The 21318-nt window shown below is 40.1% G+C and overlaps 1 protein-coding gene and 1 long non-coding RNA gene across 4 annotated transcripts in view; both read left to right on the plus strand.

The window, feature by feature from the left end:
• Nucleotides 1-21318, plus strand: part of FMN2 (formin 2) — a 241250-nt gene that overhangs the window by 104427 nt on the left and 115505 nt on the right. For all 3 annotated transcript variants that reach the window (XM_075924820.1, XM_075924819.1, XM_075924822.1), the window contains exon 8: nt 2174-2261. In XM_075924820.1, coding sequence (XP_075780935.1) covers nt 2174-2261 — 88 coding nt within the window. The remainder of the gene's footprint in view (nt 1-2173; nt 2262-21318) is intronic.
• Nucleotides 18293-19319, plus strand: LOC142827649 (uncharacterized). The gene is made up of 3 exons (XR_012902351.1): nt 18293-18761; nt 18986-19069; nt 19190-19319. It is a non-coding gene; the product is annotated as an uncharacterized LOC142827649 (long non-coding RNA).

Genomic DNA, 21318 nt, shown 5'->3' on the forward strand with positions numbered 1-21318 from the left:
AGAGCCTTACAGATTGTTTATTGGCCTAGATTTGTCTTACGAGGCTCAGTTTTACCTGAGATTTAGAAATTCTAATTTGAAAGAGATGTAGTACTTTGAGGTCCTTCAATGGAGGATACGAATGAATCCAATAGTTTTTTTTTAACTTGACAGGGACCGCTTTTCTTTAATTTGGAAATCTGCATTTCAAACCCATGTTCTGTAGTTTTTTCAGTTCATTTGATTTTAACATTTTGGGATTGCTAAATGATGTTTTTGTCTACCTTGAGTTTAGGGTTGTGTTTTTGTTTTGTTAAAATTTCTGAGCAATTATCACACATGTGGTTTGTGGTTTGCTACTTTTTTACTTCATCTGCAAGAGACAATATTTTATTTCAGTGAAGCTGAATAGAACAAGGGAGGTGTACAGAAAGCAAGGCAAAATAAAAGCTGACACACCAATGACTTTATTGCACCATGACCCCCTCTAGAAAACAGTCATTACTACGCCACCTTCGGAAGGAGGATTAGAGCCCCACTGCCATGGGCAGGGTTGAAGGGAAAAGCCAAAGTTCTCACTGCTCCAGAGGAGTGGGAATGGGAAAAGCCAAAAGGGGGGACAAAGCCAAACTTGAGGGCTTCAGCTTTGTCTAGGGCTGATGCTGGAGTCTGAGCTGTGCTGCTCAGTGCTGACACCGTTAGGCTTCAGCTTCAGTCTTGGGCAACGGGTATTGGACTTGGCTTCCGTCTAATACCAGCCCCAGTGATTCCGTGAAAATGGCGTTGCAGACCACTTTGGGGTCCCAACCCACAGTGTGAGAACCATGCATGTAGCTTCCTTATTGTAGCCAGTCTCATACTATATTTGAAGTCACGCTCTTCTATTTTCCATCAGTCTTATCTTTATACTTTGGTCTAAAAATCCATGTTGACTTGTATGAAATCCTGAAGGAATCAGAATTAGTAGTGCTGGAAAACACCTTGTTTATTTTTATACCTGCTTAGACACAAGCCTTCTTTTTTGTAGGTTAATTCACTCATAATCAGATGTACTCTTTCGAATGTGGGAAGAAAGCTGATCTCCGAAATGATCGTTTTTCATGAGAGAATGGCTGATTCAGCTGGTTGGGCAGCATCCTCCAGCTAATAAACATAAATAGTTAATTTAAACAACAACAAAAAGTGTTACAAACAGTTTAAAGTGTTTCATACTAAACCTGCTTTGGTTCTTTTCTCTGTGTATTAAACATTATTTTATTGCTCAGCAATACTGACTAAAATAATTTGATTTTTAACTACCTGCACCAAATAGCTGTTCTCATTTTAATATCTTAAAACTTTGATTTGCCAGTGTATTGTCCCTCAAACTAGAATGTAATTTCAAGTAGTGTTTTTGTCTTGAGCCTTGTGTGTGACAATGATTCTCTCCTGAGCTACTCTTTCTGTGTTTTGTGATACTAGACTGAGAAGCAAAAAAGAGGCCATTATGCCTAAAACTATCTTGAAGTTAGTCTGTAAATTAATTGTTGCTCTTGTGTTTACAGAGCTAACACATGGTATGTACAAATACGTATGCTGCTAATTTTAACTCCCAGCTACTCAAACAAGCAGTCTTAGGGTATGATGTAGCGTTCATAGCATACTTTGAGACTTTTGTATTCCCTAAAAGTGATCAAAGGGCATCTCAATATGTACATGGTTATTTTGCTTTTTAAATAACATTCATATTGGCGACTAGTGCGTCAAACATTCAAATAAAATATGACATTCTCACAGTTTTAGCTTACATTGAAGCTGGAAATCATTTTGTGGTTTTGGAAACCAAACACATTCCAAAACACAGTTGGAAACTTTTTATATGACAGCCTGTTTTATACAGACGGTAACATCAGTGTGTAGATGGAGATGGAAATGCATATCCTAATGAAGGGTGAAATTGTGGCTTCATTGTATTTAATGGCAGTTTTTACATTGAAGTCAATGAGATCAGGTTTTCACACATTTGTCATGGCTTACGCAGCAAAGTACATTTTGCATAGAATGAATAATGGTATATTACTAATTTATTTTCCACTTTAGCAAGTACAGTACAAGGTATCTTGTATTTCTTGGATTTTTAACTAACAATGCAAAGTATTTTGTGAATCCTAGCAGCCTAATGAAAGTTAATAAAAATGTTTCTTTTCTTGGCCAGGTTGTCAAGTTATTAAGCAACAAAAGATCTCAGGCAGTTGGAATACTAATGTCCAGTCTTCATTTAGATATGAAAGACATCCAACATGGTAAGTAAAATGAACGTTTATTGAGGCTTTTCAATAAAATTATTTTTTTCTAAAAGCCAGAAGGTACTGGATTCTAGGGTCTATCTACCCATTCAATTAATATTGCACAATTGCTGGGCATTATCTACAGGATGGTTCATTTAAAGCCTTTCAATTTATATTGTTTTACATGGGTTCTCTCAGATACATGAAATCTAGGGTCTTTTGTTGCAGCCTATGAGAAGAGATGTATTGTTGATTCTAACTTGGTATCATCAGAAACATAGACACCTGGAAACGAATTCAATTTCATTTATTTGTGGTATAAAATCACTCCCGTGTTTAGCAATGAATACCATATATAGGCTTCTTAGTTGTTTTATTTTCAACAGTATTATAAAGAGAAATATTTTGGCGAGATTGTAATATTTTTCATATATATATTAGGAGGGCAGAAAAGAGGTAAAAAGGGGAGTTATATTTATATTCAGAGTGTCCTTTATGCTTCCCAAGGGCTTTAATAGATTTAAAGCAGACTGAACTGTCCTGTGAAGTGCCAGCCTACCTATTAAATAAATATGGTTTCAAGTATAGCACAGACTTAATAAATCATGAAAACATTTTTTCTAGCTTTCTAGCCTACATCTTTACAGACGTGAATTCCATTTGCTCTGCTCAGATCATTCTGTGGAATAATTCATATTTTGAGCAAATTTTACTGTGTTCTGTCAGCTAGTGAGTAACTCTTAATCACAATTTAAGTTTTTATTAAATTGTTTTGATGGTTACTAGACTTCCTCAAGCTGAAACGTTTAGGATGGTAGTCATACAATAAGGCGCCAGTACTGGCGCCAAGAAATACTTGGTATTTCTAAAGCTGGCAGATGCAGTTCAGTTAAGTCATTGAGTGAAATCTGAAAACAATGATATGGTCCTTTCCTTCAGTCAAATATTCAACTTGGTTTGAGTTAATAACGAGAACCTTATGAACAAAGGAGTCCGCCTAACATCTGTGTCTGTGGTAAAGCCAACACGAGTTCATTGAACGTTTGCTTGCTTAACATGCAATACTAACAATAACATGGCATGAATGTCTGTAGTTGAAGGGGTCAAACAATATTATGCTTAACCTTTACCCTATTAGAATGTTAAGTACATAGGATCATCTGTTATACAAGTTGCACAGTATTTTGTACATTCCCCTTCAATAGTTGTCAATTTAAACCAAAACAAAAAAAATCTTTGCTAAAGAACAGTTCATCATTGTCCTTACTTACATGACTGAAATAGACTGAAATTTTTTTCTATTTGGGAAACTTTTGCACAGTAATGGTCCTTGCTTGGCATTTAATATAGTTTTGGAAGCGGGAAAGGAGCATCGACTGTGCCGAGCAAGGCAGATGTTGGTCTACAAAATGACACAACATCAAGGGTTCCTATACCTTTCCTGCCTGTTGGGAATCCTAACCACCCTCCTCCTTATTTCCATTTCAGACTTGCACCCAGGCATTTCTCCAGGACTGACAGATATCTGTCCTTTTCCTTTCCAAACATCCCATGCACACTTTCCAATGTGGGCAGATGCACCCCACTCACATCTGCTCAGTTTTCTGGTCCTGAATTTTGATATTGCGTGATGAGGGTGTAGGTGCTTAGTGCTAATGATGCTGGGGTGGAAGATTCAATTACACTTCCCTACCTCCTGATTTGACCCAGGACCAGCTGTCTCAACACTGGGCCAACAAGCAGCTTCCCCTGTTGCCAGCCATTGAAGAACGTGGAAGCAGAAGTCACCTGTCTGGTAAATGTCCTGAGGTATAGCTTGGATTTCACTCTCCTGAGAACTGCACTTGCCAGTTTTTGTAGTTCTATTGCAAGTCTTGTGACAGGGCCATCAGAAAAGCACTGTCTTCTTGATTCAATTGATAGAAACTCGATTTCCATTTATTTTTTTAAACTGAGGTTACCACCCACATGATTACAGTGAAATTTTTGCATACTTGAACAGAGTGTACCCTACAGGTTCAGAAGCCAAGAAAGCAAATGATACATTGTTGGTTCTTGTTTTATGTACTTAAACCTCGCTGTTGCTTGGGGCCTGGTTCATGCGTGTTGGAGGTTTGGGGTTGGCAATACTGAGGAGCCCATTTCTTCCAACTCTGAACATGGAATTTCATCACAGGCTTGTTGAGATACCCAGATACCTCTACAGGCTCCAAATTTCTGTTGGTCTCACCTGGACCCCAGCTGGGAGCCTGAATCTCCTGGGAAAACAAAGAGACTGAAACAGGAGGTGAGGATGAAACACTTCTAGTCTCTATGGTCTCAGTGTGGTTGCCCCAGTTACAGATGATGCACCCTAGCTGTGACTGAGGAAAAATTTAATATCAGTAACTCCTGTCGGATTCAGTGGGCCAGGATTTAACCTAATAGCAGCGCCTCACTCTCACTTCTTTCCTGACAGACCTCAGAACACAGAGACTATGGGATGAATAGAGGTTTAGAGCACCTTGCATTCCTTGTGCAACTTGGAGATTTTGGACTGTGTAGGAAGGGGAAAGCACCTACATGCCCTTAGAGCAAGGACTGGAGGCAGCTGCTATGATTGCCCACTTTTCAAAGAAGGTCACAGGTGACTGGAAGAACAGTCAGTCCCCTCTCCACCTGCCCAGAAAGAACTAGACTCTTCCATGCTTCCCCCCTGCCATTGGCTCCAGCAGCTCCTTTAATGTTGCTAATGGCATTAATTTTCAGTGGGTTGGCTGAAGCAGCACATTCTTTTCTCCCCAGCCCTTCACCATAATGTCTGGGTTTCTCCCTCCTCCTCTTCCTAGTAACTGCAAGAAGTTGTGATCTTAACCTCCCCTCTCCTACCAATAACTGGATTGTCACTGAATACTAATTCTTAAATCTTAGCCCCAAGAGTCTACCTTCACTTTCTAGTTACGCCTCCTTTAACGTGGAGTTGAAGGCATGCAAATAATCTAGTAGTAATATATCTTGCCAGCATTTAAAGCTTGTCTACTACAATAATAAAGGAACTGATACTGTGGTGAGGGAGTAGAAGAAGATAATTTAAATAAACCTTTCAATTAAAGATTGACAAAATATACAAAAGAGGTATTTCCCCTATTTGCATAGACTCCAGCTTCCTGGACCTTCTCCCATAAGTTACACTGTTAGAATAGGGAAACCAGTAATTTTATTAGAGTAAGTCTCATGGTCTCCGTTACTCCAGTTTGCAGTCTGTTCTGCTTAACTTTGTGCTACAAATTTAAAGAGACAGTGCACATAGGACTGTAAGACTAAGTGCAATTTTGGAATGCTAATTGCTGAAATTGCATAATACTGGTAAAATTTTTGCTTTAAACAAATCTGAATGCTACATAAATCATAACTTTGGCAATTTGAAATAGCAACCATTCATGCTGTTTCTCCAATTATTATTATATTTACTATTTGGAGTCTGGTACTGTGTTCTGATTTTTTGATTAAACTACATTTCATGAAAGCTTACAGCAGCGGTATAATGTATATCGAGTTAGCTCCTTGGATCGGGGAACATAAATGGTACTAATGAAGTTGACTGCACCACAAACAAAGTGAAACAAATGTTAGCTGGGCTTAGCAAGGGAAGGCAGCTGTGCTTTATGGCTGGGGGGTGGAAGGAGGTTTACGGGTTCCAGTAAATAGGTAGGGGTGAAACAGCATCCTGCCTGCCCTGGACAAAAGGTCCCTCCAGTCCCACAGGGCCTGCTGGAGCCGCCCTCCATCATAGATTACATGCTGGCTCCCTGGGAGCAGGGCTGGCAGGGGTAGCCAGACCCACTCCCACGGAACACACTGCTGGGCCAGCAGTGAAGCTCCTCCCCAAGAACAGGTCTGCCAGGCTCTGCAGTATAAAACTTATTTTAAGTAAGGATGGGTAGGAATGGTGTCTCTAGCCTCTGTTTGTCAGAGGCTGAAAACGGATGACAGGGGAGGGATCACGTGATGATTGTTCTGTTCACTCCCTCTGGGGCATCTGGCATTGGCTTCTGTCAGAAGACAGGCTACTGGGCTACATAGACCTTTGAGGTACGTCTGCACTACAGAGAAGATCGAAGCTGCTGCTGTCGATCTTCCAGGGTTCGAATTAGGGGGTCTAATGAAGACACGCTAATTTGAACTGAGAGAGGCACGCCAGTCGATGCTGGTAGTCCTGCATCCACAAGGCATAAGGGACATCCAAGGGAAAGTGTTCTTCCTTTGACTTCCTGCAGGGTGGACACCGCCAAAAGTCTAATTAAGGTATTTCGGCGTCAGCTATGCTATTAGCGTAATTTGACCTTATCCTGTAGTGTAGACATACCCTTGGTCTGACCCAGTGTTGCCATTCAGGAAGGACCTTTTCCAGTAAGAGGAAAGGTGGTAGGCCATATGTCGCCACTTATTTTGTAAGGTTGAGTTGGTGTCCAGTGTAGGAACTCCATAGGAAAAGCATCCAGAGGCTAGATAAATGGCCTGTTAAAGGAAGTGCTGGATATAGGAACAGAACAGGGGATATGAGTTGGGAATCCCTATGATTGGTACAGCAGGGAGTCAAACCCCTACCCTCACCTGTTCTCATAGCTACCTTAACTCTCCTATAAGGGAGAGGAAGGGAGAAGAGGGTAGTTGGCTGGGAGGACATGATTGGAAAATGTTTTGGGGCTGGTGGGAGCTCTAAAGAATGATTTGCCTGCACGGTACACTTTCTGTCGGGGAATCTCAGATTTCTATACAACAAAGTTGAAGCTTGATTAAAATCCATAGAAAGTATCTCCTGTCCTCCTTTTGGTATCCCCAGATAATGGGCCCATCTGCTGCTTCTTTCTTCAAACTGAATTCAGTAACATACTTACCCAAATTCTGCTTGCTGTTAAGATATTTTTATAGCATGGAAGGAATTCTTTTAATGAGCAGAACATATTTTTAATGAATACTAATAGATCTTTCTAGTAGTGCTTTTAAAGTTCTTGGGTATTTTATAGATTTTAATTGCTAGCAAATCTTTCAACTTGCTATCATGTGTAGACTTCAAGAAATGTTATTCTATTTAATACGAATGCCTTTTTTGATGTTGCTAGTTGCTGCAGTACAGAAATACATTTTTTCTCATGGCTTCCATTGTTTCATGCTTGCTTTTATTGATCCCATCATTGAAATTATCTATCAATTGCCTAAACCCCGTGTATGTTCATTTTGCTTTTTTTGAAATACCACAAACATTTTCTGTTCATTTTACCCAGTATTATATTCCCACTGGAATCATGGCTGCTTTTGACTTCAGAATTCAGCTAGTGTTTGAGAGACCAGTCAAATACTTTGATTTTTTTTCTTTCTGTCTCAGATTATTTTTATCAGATATAATATGGTAATTTCAAAACCCATTTGGATTTTTCCAAAAGGTCAGAAATGCAAGTTATGTTTGATAGTTTTGGTAGTGAGTGATAAAGATCCTTTTTTAAAGACATCATAATAGTGGCTATGTTGAAACTATGCTATTAGGACGGTTAAAACTTTTTTTGGACAACAAAACAAAGACCAAACGAAAACTTTTGCTATATCTTCTTTCCTTAAAAAACAAAACTAAACTAAACAAAACAATTAAGAAATAAATAGTTTTCTGATACTTCTAAAACTGAAGACCAAATATTTTTCAATTATGGTAAGATTTTTTTTTTAGTTTTCAGATGAAAATAGTAATTAAAGAAGTATTTTAATCATGTTTTGTGGTAGTTCAAGTATCAGAACTGATTGTTATGGTAGTAATTGGGCATTGTCAGGCTATTATTAAAGTGTAGTCTAACTCTGAAAAGAGATTCCATTTAAAATGGCATTCTGGGTCTTCCATGTGTTGTTCAATAATTTCCCTTTCAAGTTTACTCATTTTACATATAAAACAATTTTTATCCCCTAACTACCACCCTTTCAAACTGAACTCGAGACGTTAGGCTGGATTTTTTTCTTGTCAAACGTCATCACAAATAATAAAGGTTTTACCGAATGAATTGTTATCTGTGCAAACACATTGCCTTTATTTTATTTTTTTTACACACACAGTTGGAAGGAACATAGTAAATCAAAGCAGCTGCTGATGTACATGTATCTCTCAACTTGCAGAGAGCCAAGGGTGAGATGCAATGTGTGACGAGGACAATAATACACATGGAGAAAATGTAAAAGCTGAGGGGTCCATTCCTGTAGTTTAAATAACTTACAGTAACTTCAGTTTCATTAGTCTGTGTTGCATTGAAATAGTTTTTCAGTAATAAATGTGAAGGGCTCAAAAGCAGTAAAATGCAACTAGTTATTAAAATCAACAGAAATCATTAAATTAATGGCTCTGAATGCATTCAGGGAGCAGATCTGTTATAAATATGGCACCTTCTTATAAAGTTCAGTTTTACAGGACAGAACCACCTTTTGAGCTAGAATATCTATGGAAATGAAGCCATTTTATGGGGAAAGCCTAGTGATTAGGCACCATTTCTCTCCCCATCAAATGGAGATACAAAAATGTGTAGATCGTTGTTTATAAAACCAAAAACGGAATACTGTGATCATTAGTCAGACTTCCCATATAACACAGGCTGTAGAATTCTCCTGAATTAATTCCTGTTTAAAGTCAAGAGTATATTTTTAGAAAAAAAATACAATATTGATTTAACAATGTCTACCACGTTGAAGAATGATGTAACTTGCTCCAACGGCTATTTACCCCTATTGTTGAAAATGTGCAAATCATTTGTTAAAATGAATCTGTCCTGATTCAGCTTCTAGCCATTTGATCTTATGTAAACTGTAGAGCCAAGACCAGGATGGAAGTTTTTTGCTTCTTTGTAAGGAACAATTCATGTTTCCTCTTGGTTTTTAAGCTTTTCATAAATGCAGTAATTATAAAAAAATAAATAAAAATAATAAGATCCTCATCCCCCCCTCCAAAAAAAAACCCCCACCCAAACCATATATTGGCCCTCCTTCCTCCAAACAAAAACAACACTTGGGTTGGGAATGCCTGTAGTTAGGATAACATTTTGACAATGAGTATTATGTTTCATACTAATGAATATCACAGTTTCTTCCCAGTCAGAAATGTGTTTCTTTCCAGTGTGGAAATTAATCTCCATTGACTAAATCTATTGAGCTTATTTAAGTGGTGTGTTGCTTGTAAATGTTGAGAGTGGCAATCTGGAAAAAAAATATAAATATTATAAAAAAAAAATTATAAATAGTATAAATATTCTCCAGTTAACATGAATATCATCTTTTCCATTTCAGTAGTTTCCTGTGCTTGTTTCTACCATTCCTCCTTTTGTGACATGTTCAGGGCTCTTGTATTTTCTAACTGCATATTTAGGTGTGAGTAATATTATATTAAAGAACTGCTGTGAAGATCCTTATAATGTCTATCTGGACACCCTCCTTTAGGTATTTCAATGTCTTCTACTGTTTAGACATACCTACCCCTCTTCTCCTTACCCAACAAGGGTTTTATTTTCCTTCTGTGAAAATCTACAGCCCCTCGGGAAGAAAAGCTTACCTATATTTGACAGTTCTTCCCTTTCCTCGCTGACAATGAAAGCTTTTAGCATAGCAATACAAATGTGTTCTTGGACTGAGATTTAATCTATTCTTTGGTGTTATTTAAACAATATGGACAAAACATTATATTTAAAAGATAAAGTATCTAAAGCACAGCATAAGTACAACTTTTGTTGATTATTTCTGTCTATTTTATGGTTTCCATCCTTTTGAAAGGTCTGCTAATCCAAAGCTCCATTCATGTCCTCATCCTTGCACTTCCATTCAGGTCCTGCTACTTTACAGCTCTGTTTCCTATTCCATTCTTTGTTCCTAGAAACACACTGGACCAATGATCATGCATTCCTCCCATGTCCTGCCTTGTCTTTGCTACTCCTATATCGTGCACATTCAAGTTGTGCCTGTTCTCTTGTGATGATCAGGGATCAGAGGGGAGGTATGCTGGATCTCTGCTGGAAGTAAAGAAGATGCAATATTGAACATCAATAAGAAGAAAACTGGTTATGGGGAGGTTATAAGAGCCACTAGCTCACCCAGTTGCAATTAACATCCATGTCTGTTTCTTAGAGTTCAGATTATTTCATCAAACCTTATATTTTCACCATACTGGCCATAACTTTGTTTCTTAAGCTGTGTAACTCTGGCTCTGTATTTGTGCGCAACATAAAACATCCCTGTGAATTTGAAAGGTAGCTGCTGAACAGGAAGTGAACTACTTTAATTATAATAGTACTAATAAACATTTTGTTTTTTAAAAAAAGACTGATATAATCAGGGTGATTACTTTCAATGAAAACTAACAAGGGAAAAGCATAATAACTTCTTACTCAACACTACTTGACATGAGCTGAAAAATATTTCTCCTGTGGCTACGGTTTCTTATAGTGAGAGATTTAAGAGGCTCAATGTGTTTAATTTATCCAAAAGAAGGCTAAAAGGTGACTTGATCATGTTCTAAAAGTGAGGAAAATACTTTTTAATCTTAGATGAGAATTCTAATGGGAAATTGCAGAACTATTAACTGTGGTTTGTAACCTGTCTTTTAAATCAGCTTCCATACCTAATGCTAGCTAATGTGATGCCAATATTTAAAAAGGGTTCTAGAGGTGATCCTGGCAATTAGACTGGTAAGTCTGACATCAATACCGGGCAAGCTAGATGAAACTATAGTAAAGAATAAAATTGTTAGACACGTGGATTAATATAATTTGTTGGGGGAAAAGTCAACATGGTTTCTGTAAAGGGAAATCATACCTTATTAATCTGCTAGAGTTTTTTGAGGGATCAACAAACATGTGAACAAGGGGGATACAGTGGATATAGTATACTTAGATTTCCAGAAAGCCTTTGATAAGGTCCCTCACCAAAAGCTATTAAGTAACGTAAGTTGTCATGGGATAAGAGGGAAGGTCCTTTCGTGGATTGATAACTGGTTAAAAGACAGGAAACAAAGGGTAGGAATAAATTATAGGTTTTCCAAATGGAGAGAGGTAACTAGTGGGTCCTCCAAGGGTCTATACTGGGACCAATACTATTCAACTTATTCAATCTTATTCAATTTATTTATAAATGTTCTAGAGAAAGGGGTAAACAGTGAGGTGGCAAAATTTGCAAATGATACCAAACTGCTGTAGGTAGTTAAGACCAAAGCAGACTGTGAAGAGCTTCTAAAAGATCTCACCAAACTAAGTGATTGGGCAACATACCAAGTGCTCTGTCCTGCTTCAGCAAGCTGGCATATTGAATCAGATTCTTTAATTACTTCACCCTGCTGTGCTCTAGCATTTGATGAGTAACCACATAATCGTCTTGCTGTAACTCTGGTCCTTTTTCCACAGTCCCTCCCAACACATCTGCAACCTTCATCTTTGCATCAAGCCTGTTGGTAGAATGCAAATTCATAAGGACAAGGGACCTATGAGCACTAAAGTGAAACTACATTAGGAGGGAAGTAGGGTGCTAAAATTGTCTGTATGTGTCTGTAATATGATATAAAAATTCCTACTGTATTTATACTATCAATTTTTGTTTTATAAGTAGTATGGTAAATTTAAAGCACTTCTAGAATACCTGACTGGCTACTTGTACTAACAATAATGCTGCCACTATGGTCAATGTTGTTACTGAATGTTGGAAGCTTGTAATGAAATGGGCAAGGAGTTCTGAGCCTTGGGTGACAGATACAAAGGACATCAACGTCTACCTCATTGAGATTGTCTAAGTCGGTGAGAGACTGTCTGACCTACTTAACATCCCAAGTGCTTCCCAGCGCCTGGATTCCTCCAACCCAGAGTGCTACTATGATTTCCCTGAAGTTGAGTAAAGGGGAAATTGTGCTGTAGCAGCAATTTTTCCTTAACAATTTTATTTGGACCACATGGGGTTCGCTTCATGGATACTTCATATAAATTTCTCTGCTGGTTGCCAGACCCCATCTTAAGACATACCAGTCTCAATGTCTTTCCTATTTTGGAATTTACACTTAATTTTTTACAAAACCTAAAAAAGCCTTTAATATTAAATCACTCACAAAATTTCATATGTTTGTAATGGATTTGCAATAAATTATGTTTTTAAACAATAAGGAAAATTATATAATTTTCTCATAATGCTGCAATCAGCACACAGACTAATCAGTGCCACATTGTATATTTTGGATACATTAAGGATTTTTTAAGGACACATGAGAGAGTCTAATTTTATAGGGAAGTTTGGTAAGAATTGTGGAGAATGTATTTTCATTGTTTCAGCTGCAAAGCTGTGGTCTTTCTTTTAAGTTCAGTAATGTGGAATTTCCAAAGAGAAACGTGAAGGAAAGTGCTAATCTCCAAAATGAGCATTAATAAACTAGCACTGCTGGTTTGATTTGTGCACTTCACAGTCAACACAAGATCACTGGTCAGGAAATAAAAGTATAACAGAAAAATATGTGCTAATTGGTAACATGCTGCAGTTAAGAAATGTCTTTCGGTTTCTCACTTTTCTCAGTGTTCACACATGTACACTGATTCAAAGCATTTTTGAATCAGACTTGGGCACTCTATACAGTCACAAAAGTGAAGAAGACCTGACTAATATTTCCTCAAATAAAATTTGCCAGTGTGATTAAATCTTCCCTTTTCTGTAAAGAGGACAGATTTGAGGAAATTAAGGTGTTTGCCACAACTGATCACTTGTTCTCACAATATATTAATCATTCTTACAATATATTAATAGGCTATTATATTTCTCCCATTTAGAGAGATTTACTTTAAAAAGGAGCATCTGAATGCGGTCATTCTGGCTGGTGATGTGTGCACTGAAGTGGACTCTCTCCCACTCCACCCAGGATAAATAAATAAATGTATTTTTAAAGGGCTTATAAAAAACATTACGAGTGCTGTCAAAAGTTGAAGGCTAGTGTTTTTTCTCAGGCTATGCAAAGTGGTGGTTGAGTAAGGAGAGAAGGATTTTTTGGTGGTTAGAATGCTAATCCAGAACTGTGGGAGACCCAGGTCCACTTTCCTTTTCTACCAAAGTCTTCCTGCATGACCCTGGGCAAGACAGTTCTTCTCCCTGTGCTTCAACTCTCAGACTATGTCTAGACTGCAGGCTTCTTTCAGAAGAACCTTTTTTCGGAAGAGATCTTCCGAAAAAACTTCTTCCAAAAGAGAGCGTCCACACACAAAGCGCATTGCTTTTTCAATACACTTTTTTCAAAAGAGAGTGTCCAGATTGATTGGACACTCTCTTGCATAAAAGGGCACCCGGATGTGCCACCTCAGGTGCAGGGACCTCGTTGGACTTGGGGTCAGGTGGGTCCAGGGACCACAGGGCAGTGGGCATGAGAGGGGGCTGGAATGGGGTCAGGGATGGAGGGGTGGGGGGGGCAGAGAGAGGGGGCATGGGCATCACCTGGGGAGGGGGCATGGGCATTGCATGGGATGCAGGTAGAGGGGGAATGGGCATAGCGGAGGGGAGAAGGAAGGCAGAAAGGTGGAAGCCAGGAGGAGCAACATCAGATGGTTGTGCCATCACGCATGCCATGATGGCACACATGTTATCACACTGCTGCATGAGTTGGTCCCAGGCGTGGTTCCATCATTCAAAGTCCTCACGGATTTTCTGTACCAGGGTCTTCTGCAAGTTGCGCAGGACGCTGACATGCTGGCACATGAGGTCTTCCTGGATCCTGGCACGCCTTGGGTCCCCTGGGCTCTGGTGGTAGGCTCCGGTGGTGTGGCTCACCCCTCGGTCCCGGCTGGTCCAGCTGTGGAGAACTCAGAGGGAGAGGCGGTCAGTCATCCCTGCAGACACTGTCCCTGAGGCTGAGCCCTCCTCTGTGAACAGTGACCAACAGTCCTCAGGGCAGAGGAGGGGGATGTCCCAGGAGCAAGGCCATGTGTGGCCTGCACAGCAGGCCATGCCTCACAGGGGCCCCAAGGTGCCATGGGGACCATGCTGCCCACTTCCCAACCTCACCCCCCTCCGGTCCACAGACAAGCAAGCAAGGAAGTGCCCGGCCACAGTGGGATTCCCTCATGGGCAGCAGAGGAGCCAGGAGAAGCCTGGTCCTTCCTGGTGTCTGTGCACACACCTGCGGCTTTCGGCACTGCCCGTGGGAGCAGGTGGTGCCTCGCACATTCAGGCATGCCCATGTGCTTTGTGCAGTACTCCTCGGTGTGTCTGGGGTTGTGCCTGTGCCCTTGTAGCTAGCCTGCTTCCACCTGTGGCAGGTGCTGGCGGGATGTGCGTGGCCTCCCCTGAGCCTAGCAGCTGGTTCCAACCAATGCTCAGGGACTGCCTGCTGGGTCTGTGTGCCACACACTCAGTGCTGCATGTGGTTCCACGTACACGGACTGCAGCACGATGTCCAGCCTGAGCAGCCCAAGCAACACTCGCTCCCCGCCCCCTGTGTGCCAACCTCCCCTACCCTGTGTGTGACAAACTAAGACCACTCACTTGAAGATCCCTCTCCAGCATCCAACGAGGCCTGGGAAACGTCCTGGCTCACAAGCACTGGCTTCAGGGATAGGGTCACGGTCTCCAGCTCCTCCTCCTCCTCTGGCTGGCCCTGCTCCTCCTCTCCTGTGACCTCCAGCCAGGTGATGACAGGGATCTGGAGGCTAGAGTCCACCAGGATCTGGTGCAGCTCGTCGAAGTAGGGGCAGGTATGGGGTCCCGCTACTGAGTGTGAGCTGCCCGTCTGACCCACATATCCCTGGCGGAGCTTCTTGACCTTATTCCAGATTTGATCCAAGGTCCAGGGTGGGTGTCCATGCTCATAGATTTCGGCATTGCACTGCTTGGAGTGGCAATCCTGTAATTTCTCCTCCTCTCTCCAGAGCTCGAGGAGGGATAGGATCGCCGCTCCGGACCAGGAGGGTGCCCACCTCTTGGTCCCCCTGGGTTGGTCCTGGGGCTGCTCTCTGTGAGGGCAGGAAGGTGGCGGGAGGATTGAGGCTGGGCCATGAGTGGCAAGGTCTGTGACACTGAGAACCACACAGTGAGGTGCTGCTTTCAGGCCAGCTTCTTGCCACAAGCCTTGTCCAGGGTGCCTGCAGCTTTAAGAGGGGCCAGGAGACAGGAACTATAGAGTCCTGATTAATTTGGATGGAGTGCCCACAAGGGGACCTGTCTTATTTCCTGGAGGCCTCTTGTTTTGAAAAAAAAAATCCTCTTCCCCATCCACACACGCTTTTTTCCAAAAGAGCTCTTTTGGAAAAAGGCTTGTTCCTCGTAGAAAGAGGATTACCAACACCGGGAAAACCTCTCTGTTCTCTCAGTTTACTTTCAGAACAATACAATTGCAGTGTGGCTGTAACACAGAGTTTCTGACAAAACTCTGTAGCGTAGACATACCCTCATCTATCAAGTAGCGATAATTGCACTTTGCTACTTCAAATATGGATTGAGGGAATAAACACGCCGAAAGACTGTGAGGAGTGCTGTGAAAGTAAGATAAAATATTAGTTTCAAAGATATTCTGAATTTAAAAATTATGGGCAAACACAAGGAAAGGTATTTAATGTTAGATGAGCAATTTTATTTCAACTGCTCACTTTTTCAAACAATAGTACAATTGGGTGTTCAGAAGGATACAACAGAAGTGAAAAGTTCTTTCTTCAAAAAGGCTTTTTTTTTAAATGGTAAAAGAGGTTTTTCAAAATCAGATTGGGTAATTCTTTTTGTTACAATGTCTTTAAATCATGTTCTGCACAATGAATCATGGAAATGGTTCTGGAGCTCCCATGACCTAGAATTTTAGATAAAGTGACTCCTATACTGTGTGCCATTCTCACAGCCAGATAAAGTACGGAAATCAGGCTGATCAACACTGCTAGCCCAGCCTGCTTTTAGGCAGATGATCAAACAGACCTGGTTGTATTGATTTCAAGAGGAGACATAGGACTCAAGGCTCCAAAATGTACATTTCCAGTAGCTAAAGATAGTCCTGAAATAATGTCAGCTTAGGGGCTTATAAAGTATGGAACAACCCATCTCAGTGTATGGTGTATTTTTTCCATTGGTGGGCTGTAGTTAAAGCTTCCTATCTTTGTGCCCTCGTGTTCCTGACATTTAGCTTGAAAGGCTGGATTGGACCGTACTGCAAATGACCAGAATCATTCTGTGTTAATAGCATCTTTTTCATAACCTAGTAATGCTTTCTGCTCTAATTGGGTGATGGCAGCAGCATGCATTTATTTCCAAGACATCCTTTGGGAGTCTGGAAGAAATGTTTACAAAACATTGGAAGAGGACCCAGTACCATTTCCCATCAAATATGTCACTTAATTTTTCAGTTGTTTTGACCTAGTCATGCTGCACCTCAAAGATACGCAGAGTACTAGGTTATCGACTCAAAACTGACTAGGGCAAAGAGCTAGTAAATCATGAGCTTAAAAACTCTTATATGTTTTGACTGCCAGCTCAGGCTTTGTAGTTCCAGCAGATGGCACCAGTGGACTATGCGGTCTACACCTTTCAACAGGGAGCAGAAGTGTTGGGCTAGTTACTTACCATCCTTTGGAATACCATCATTGCATTGGCGAAATGATAGTGTGAGAGATCTGGCAATCCTGATTTCAAGTGGCAATGCGGTTGGAAGTGCTTTTTGTTTCTCTGCCTCTTGTGGTACCAGGTAGCCACTAACAATTCCATGAAAGGGATTATCCTTCAGCCAGTAGCCACAAACTTTTTGTTTTCTTGTTGCTCTTAGAATCATAGAATCATAGAATAATAGGACTGGAAGGGACCTCAAGAGGTCATCGAGTCCAGCCCCCCACCCTCAAGGCAGGACCAAGCTCCGTCTACACCATCCCTGACAGATGTCTATTTAACCTGTTCTTAAATATCTCTAGAGAGGGAGATTCCACCACCTCCCTTGGCAATTTATTCCAATATTTGACCACCCTGACAGTTAGGAATTTTTTCCTAATGTCCAATCTAAACCTCCCCTGCTGCACTTTAAGCCCATTACTCCTTGTCCTGTCCTTAGAAACCAAGAGAAACAAATTTTCTCCTTCCTCCTTGTGACACCCTTTTAGATATTTGAAAACCGCTATCATGTCCCCCCTTAATCTTCTTTTTTTCCAAACTAAACAAGCCCAGTTCATGAGCCTGGCTTCATAGGTCATGTTCTCTAAACCTTTAATCATTCTTGTCGCTCTTCTCTGTACCCTTTCCAATTTCTCCACATCTTTCTTGAATTGTGGCACCCAGAACTGGACACAGTACTCCAGCTGAGGCCTAACTAGTGCAGAGTAGAATGGCAGAATGACTTCACGAGTTTTGCTTACAACACACCTGTTGATACAACCTAGAATCATATTTGCTTGGGATTTGATTATTCCACACTGAATTTCTGATTGTCACTAAAAGTATTAAAATATCAAACTTTTTACATCTATGTGTCTGTTCTACTGTTACAAGCATTGGTATCGTCTAGGGCTTGTATATTTCATCTAATGTTTAGGTAAGTAAAGGCAAGTTATTCTTTTGAAGATTGAAATATTTGCATTAAAAATGGTGCTTACTGTTAAAAATCAGGGGTAGAAATTTCAGAAACAGCCACCATTGGCCTACCTTTCTTGGCTTTCTTTTAAATCAATGGTAAACTTCCATTAAAGTGAAGTGCTTTTGAAAAATCCTACACTAGAAGTCCTTAGGTCAGAATCCAGTTAAAATATTGAATATATACAGATTCTGAATAATGTTAAAAAATCTAAATGAAATATCCAATTCTGTTTGGAATACTAGGTTACCAGTTCTGTGGCAGTCAAAGCATCTCTTTTTCAACGTAAAATCAACAATGCCAACTTTGTTGAAACCCATTTCTTAGCATGTGAGTAAAGATTAAATCCTAACACCCTGTAATTTTCCAGAGCATAGCAATTTCAGATAGTAATACCAAGTCTTCTGTCACTTATATGACAAGATTTTTGACTGTGTTTCCATAATATTACAGCATTTAGAATGTGCATTATACCATCATGACATCACTTTGGTAGCATTGGTTACTGCCCAGCACGGTATCTTCAGAATACTTGGAGACAATGTTCATGTGTTGAAATATGGTAGTCTGAGGATTTTATACAGGCATGTAAAATACCTTTTTACTTCTTTCTGCTGTGCCAAGTATACAATTTTTTGGTGGGAATTGTGAGAAGGAACTGAGATATTGAAGGTTTATTTTGAGTTAAGATACCATTTTGTTGTGCTGGGGGATGAGTCTTTACCTCATTTCTTACTAAATTTGTTTCTGTAAGGACAACTTTTCCATCTGCCTTTTGTGCTCTTGATCAGCAAAATTTGCATTTAGACCTGCAGTTCTTTGAAAGCACTTCTAAGCACTTGCGTAATTATTTACATTGGCTTCCAGACTGGTGGAGTTATGTACCTTTACTAAAGGAAGAGATGGGCAAGAATTTGAAGATAAAGCAAAATGCATTGTATCAGTCAAAACCAGGGGAGTCTGTGAGTATCTTAAAGCAGAAAAGAAAAAAATAGCTAAATAGACACATGAAATTCAGTATTGATGAGGTCATGTATTTTTATGGCTAGAAGAGGTGGTAATGTGACCTGTCCTTCTGGTCAACACAGGTTATATAATGTTCAGCCAGTATTCCCTCCTTCATGCCCTTACATGCTGGTTGAACTAGAGCATATATTTTAAAAATATATGTGATCTTGATTTACAGTTTGCAGTGAGTTTTGCCATTGACTTCAATGGGGCCAGGATTTCATGCAGACTTTAGGTGATGAGGAATCCATTACAGCTCTTGGTAAGTTGTTCTGATGATTGATCACCTGCTCTGTTAAAAGCTTGTATATTCACTTCCAGTTTGAATATGTCTGGATTCCACTTAAAGCCATGATTTCTACTTATGCTTTCCTTAAACTAGATTCCTCTGGGTACCTACAGACTATGATCAAGTGTCTCTTCACCGTCTCTTGAATAATTGAGCAGCTTAAATCTCTCATAATAAGGCAGGTTAATCATACCTCAAATTATTATTATAGTTATTTACCAGTCACTAACACTGTATGCAGAAGGAGTCACCTGCCTATTACCCCCTGTTTTATACATTCCATTCAAAGATGATGCTATCTCCCACCACCATATCCTAAGAACACAGTTAACTTGAATTTCCACCACGTCTCAATTCCTTTTCAGTGTTACTGCATTTCAGATGCAATCACCCTCAATCTGTAAGGGCATCTTTGTTTCTAGATGTATGACCTTGCATACATTTAGCTGTATTTACAGTGCATGTTGTTCAAAAAGCTTAACTTACCAGTTGACCCAGGTTGCTCTATGTAACTGATCTGTCATCCTCATTTGCTATTCCATCAGTCTGGGTTGTCTGCAGACTTTGCTAAAAAAATTTTCTTTGGGATCATTGATAAAGATATTGAATAGCAGTGGGCCAAGAACAGATTCTTGTGAAAACCAACTAAAAAATGCTCCCATTTGATAATGATTCTGTGTTAGCCATTGAATTTCGAAATCTATCAACTAGCATTTCATTCATTTAATATGTGCTACATTGACTTTTACAGCGCTATTTTAATTAGATTGTTGCTTGGTACTAAGTCTGAGTACATTGACAAAGACAATTGTTGATAATCAGACTTGTAAAACATAATGTAGTGCCCAAGGAAGAAGTACTTGTGCTATTGGCATACTTTGCTAGGTTCTAAATTCACTGTAAAAACCAGGAGAAAGATGGTGAATGTTTTTGTGACTAGTTTACTGAAAACATTTCCTTAATATGTAGTAACGGTCAAAAAGAGCAGACGTAAAAGAAAGTCAAGAGGAAGCCTAAAGACATGGTTGGAAAATACTGAAAATATTATTGTATAAATTAGTGATGCACCCTTACCTTCAATCTGTTCCGGACACCCTACCACAAACAAAGATTATAGCAGAAGGTGGAGAGTTCAAAGACATAGAAATGGTCAGACCTAGAAAGAATTGTCTATGAAGAAAGTGAAAAGATTGAGCACTGGTTAGTTGAGAGGGGAAATGACCAAGCAAGAACGTGAAGTTGTGCAGCATAGTTCTGAAAAAGTAAATCATGTGTTTCTGTATCTATCTCTCTACCTACCTACCTACCTACCCACCCACCCTCCCAAATGGTAACATTTGAGGAGAAGTCTAAACTCTCTTGCTTCAGGGCAGAGAGTGGTGGTTAGTAAAAATATCTCCCATATTGGTATATTGTTCCTACACTTTCCTCTGAGCCACTTGTTTCTGGGTACTATTATAAACTAGATACTTGCCTAGACTCGCAAGAAGATTGTAACTGTTGCTGAACGGGTTGATGAGAAAGGGAGTGTAGGAGCCAGAATAGACCTTTCCCATGTGACTGACCCTAGTTTGAGAATGTTCTGGTCCATACCAGGCCTGTTCTTTACACAATCTGAGAGTATTCAAGAGGTGTGGAATCCCATGTACAGTTGAATTGTTCTAATTCTTGCTCTCTCTGGAACGTTTACGTATGCAGTATGTCTAGGGAATGTATCCATTGTATGGTAACAATGATTTATTGACACATTACTAATGGATAACAATGTTGTGAGGGACTTATACAGATCATAGAATCATAGGACTGGAAGGGAACCTCGAGAGGTCATCGAGTCCAGCCCCCCTCCCTCAAGGCAGGACCAAGCTCCGTCTACACCATCCCTGACAGATGTCTATCTAACCTGTTCTTAAATATCTCCAGAGAGGGAGATTCCACCACCTGCCTTGGCAATTTATTCCAATATTTGACCACCCTGACAGTTAGGAATTTTTTCCTAATGTCCAATCTAAACCTCCCCTGCTGCACTTTAAGCCCATTACTCCTTGTCCTGCCCTCAGAAACCAAGAGGAACAAATTTTCTCCTTCCTCCTTGTGACACCCTTTTAGATATTTGAAAACCGCTATCATGTCCCCCCTTAATCTTCTTTTTTCCAAACTAAACAAGCCCAGTTCATGAAGCCTGGCTTCATAGGTCATGTTCTTTAGACCTTTAATCATTCTTG

The sequence above is a fragment of the Pelodiscus sinensis genome, chromosome 3 (assembly GCF_049634645.1).
Source record: "Pelodiscus sinensis isolate JC-2024 chromosome 3, ASM4963464v1, whole genome shotgun sequence".
NCBI lineage: Eukaryota > Metazoa > Chordata > Testudines > Trionychidae > Pelodiscus > Pelodiscus sinensis.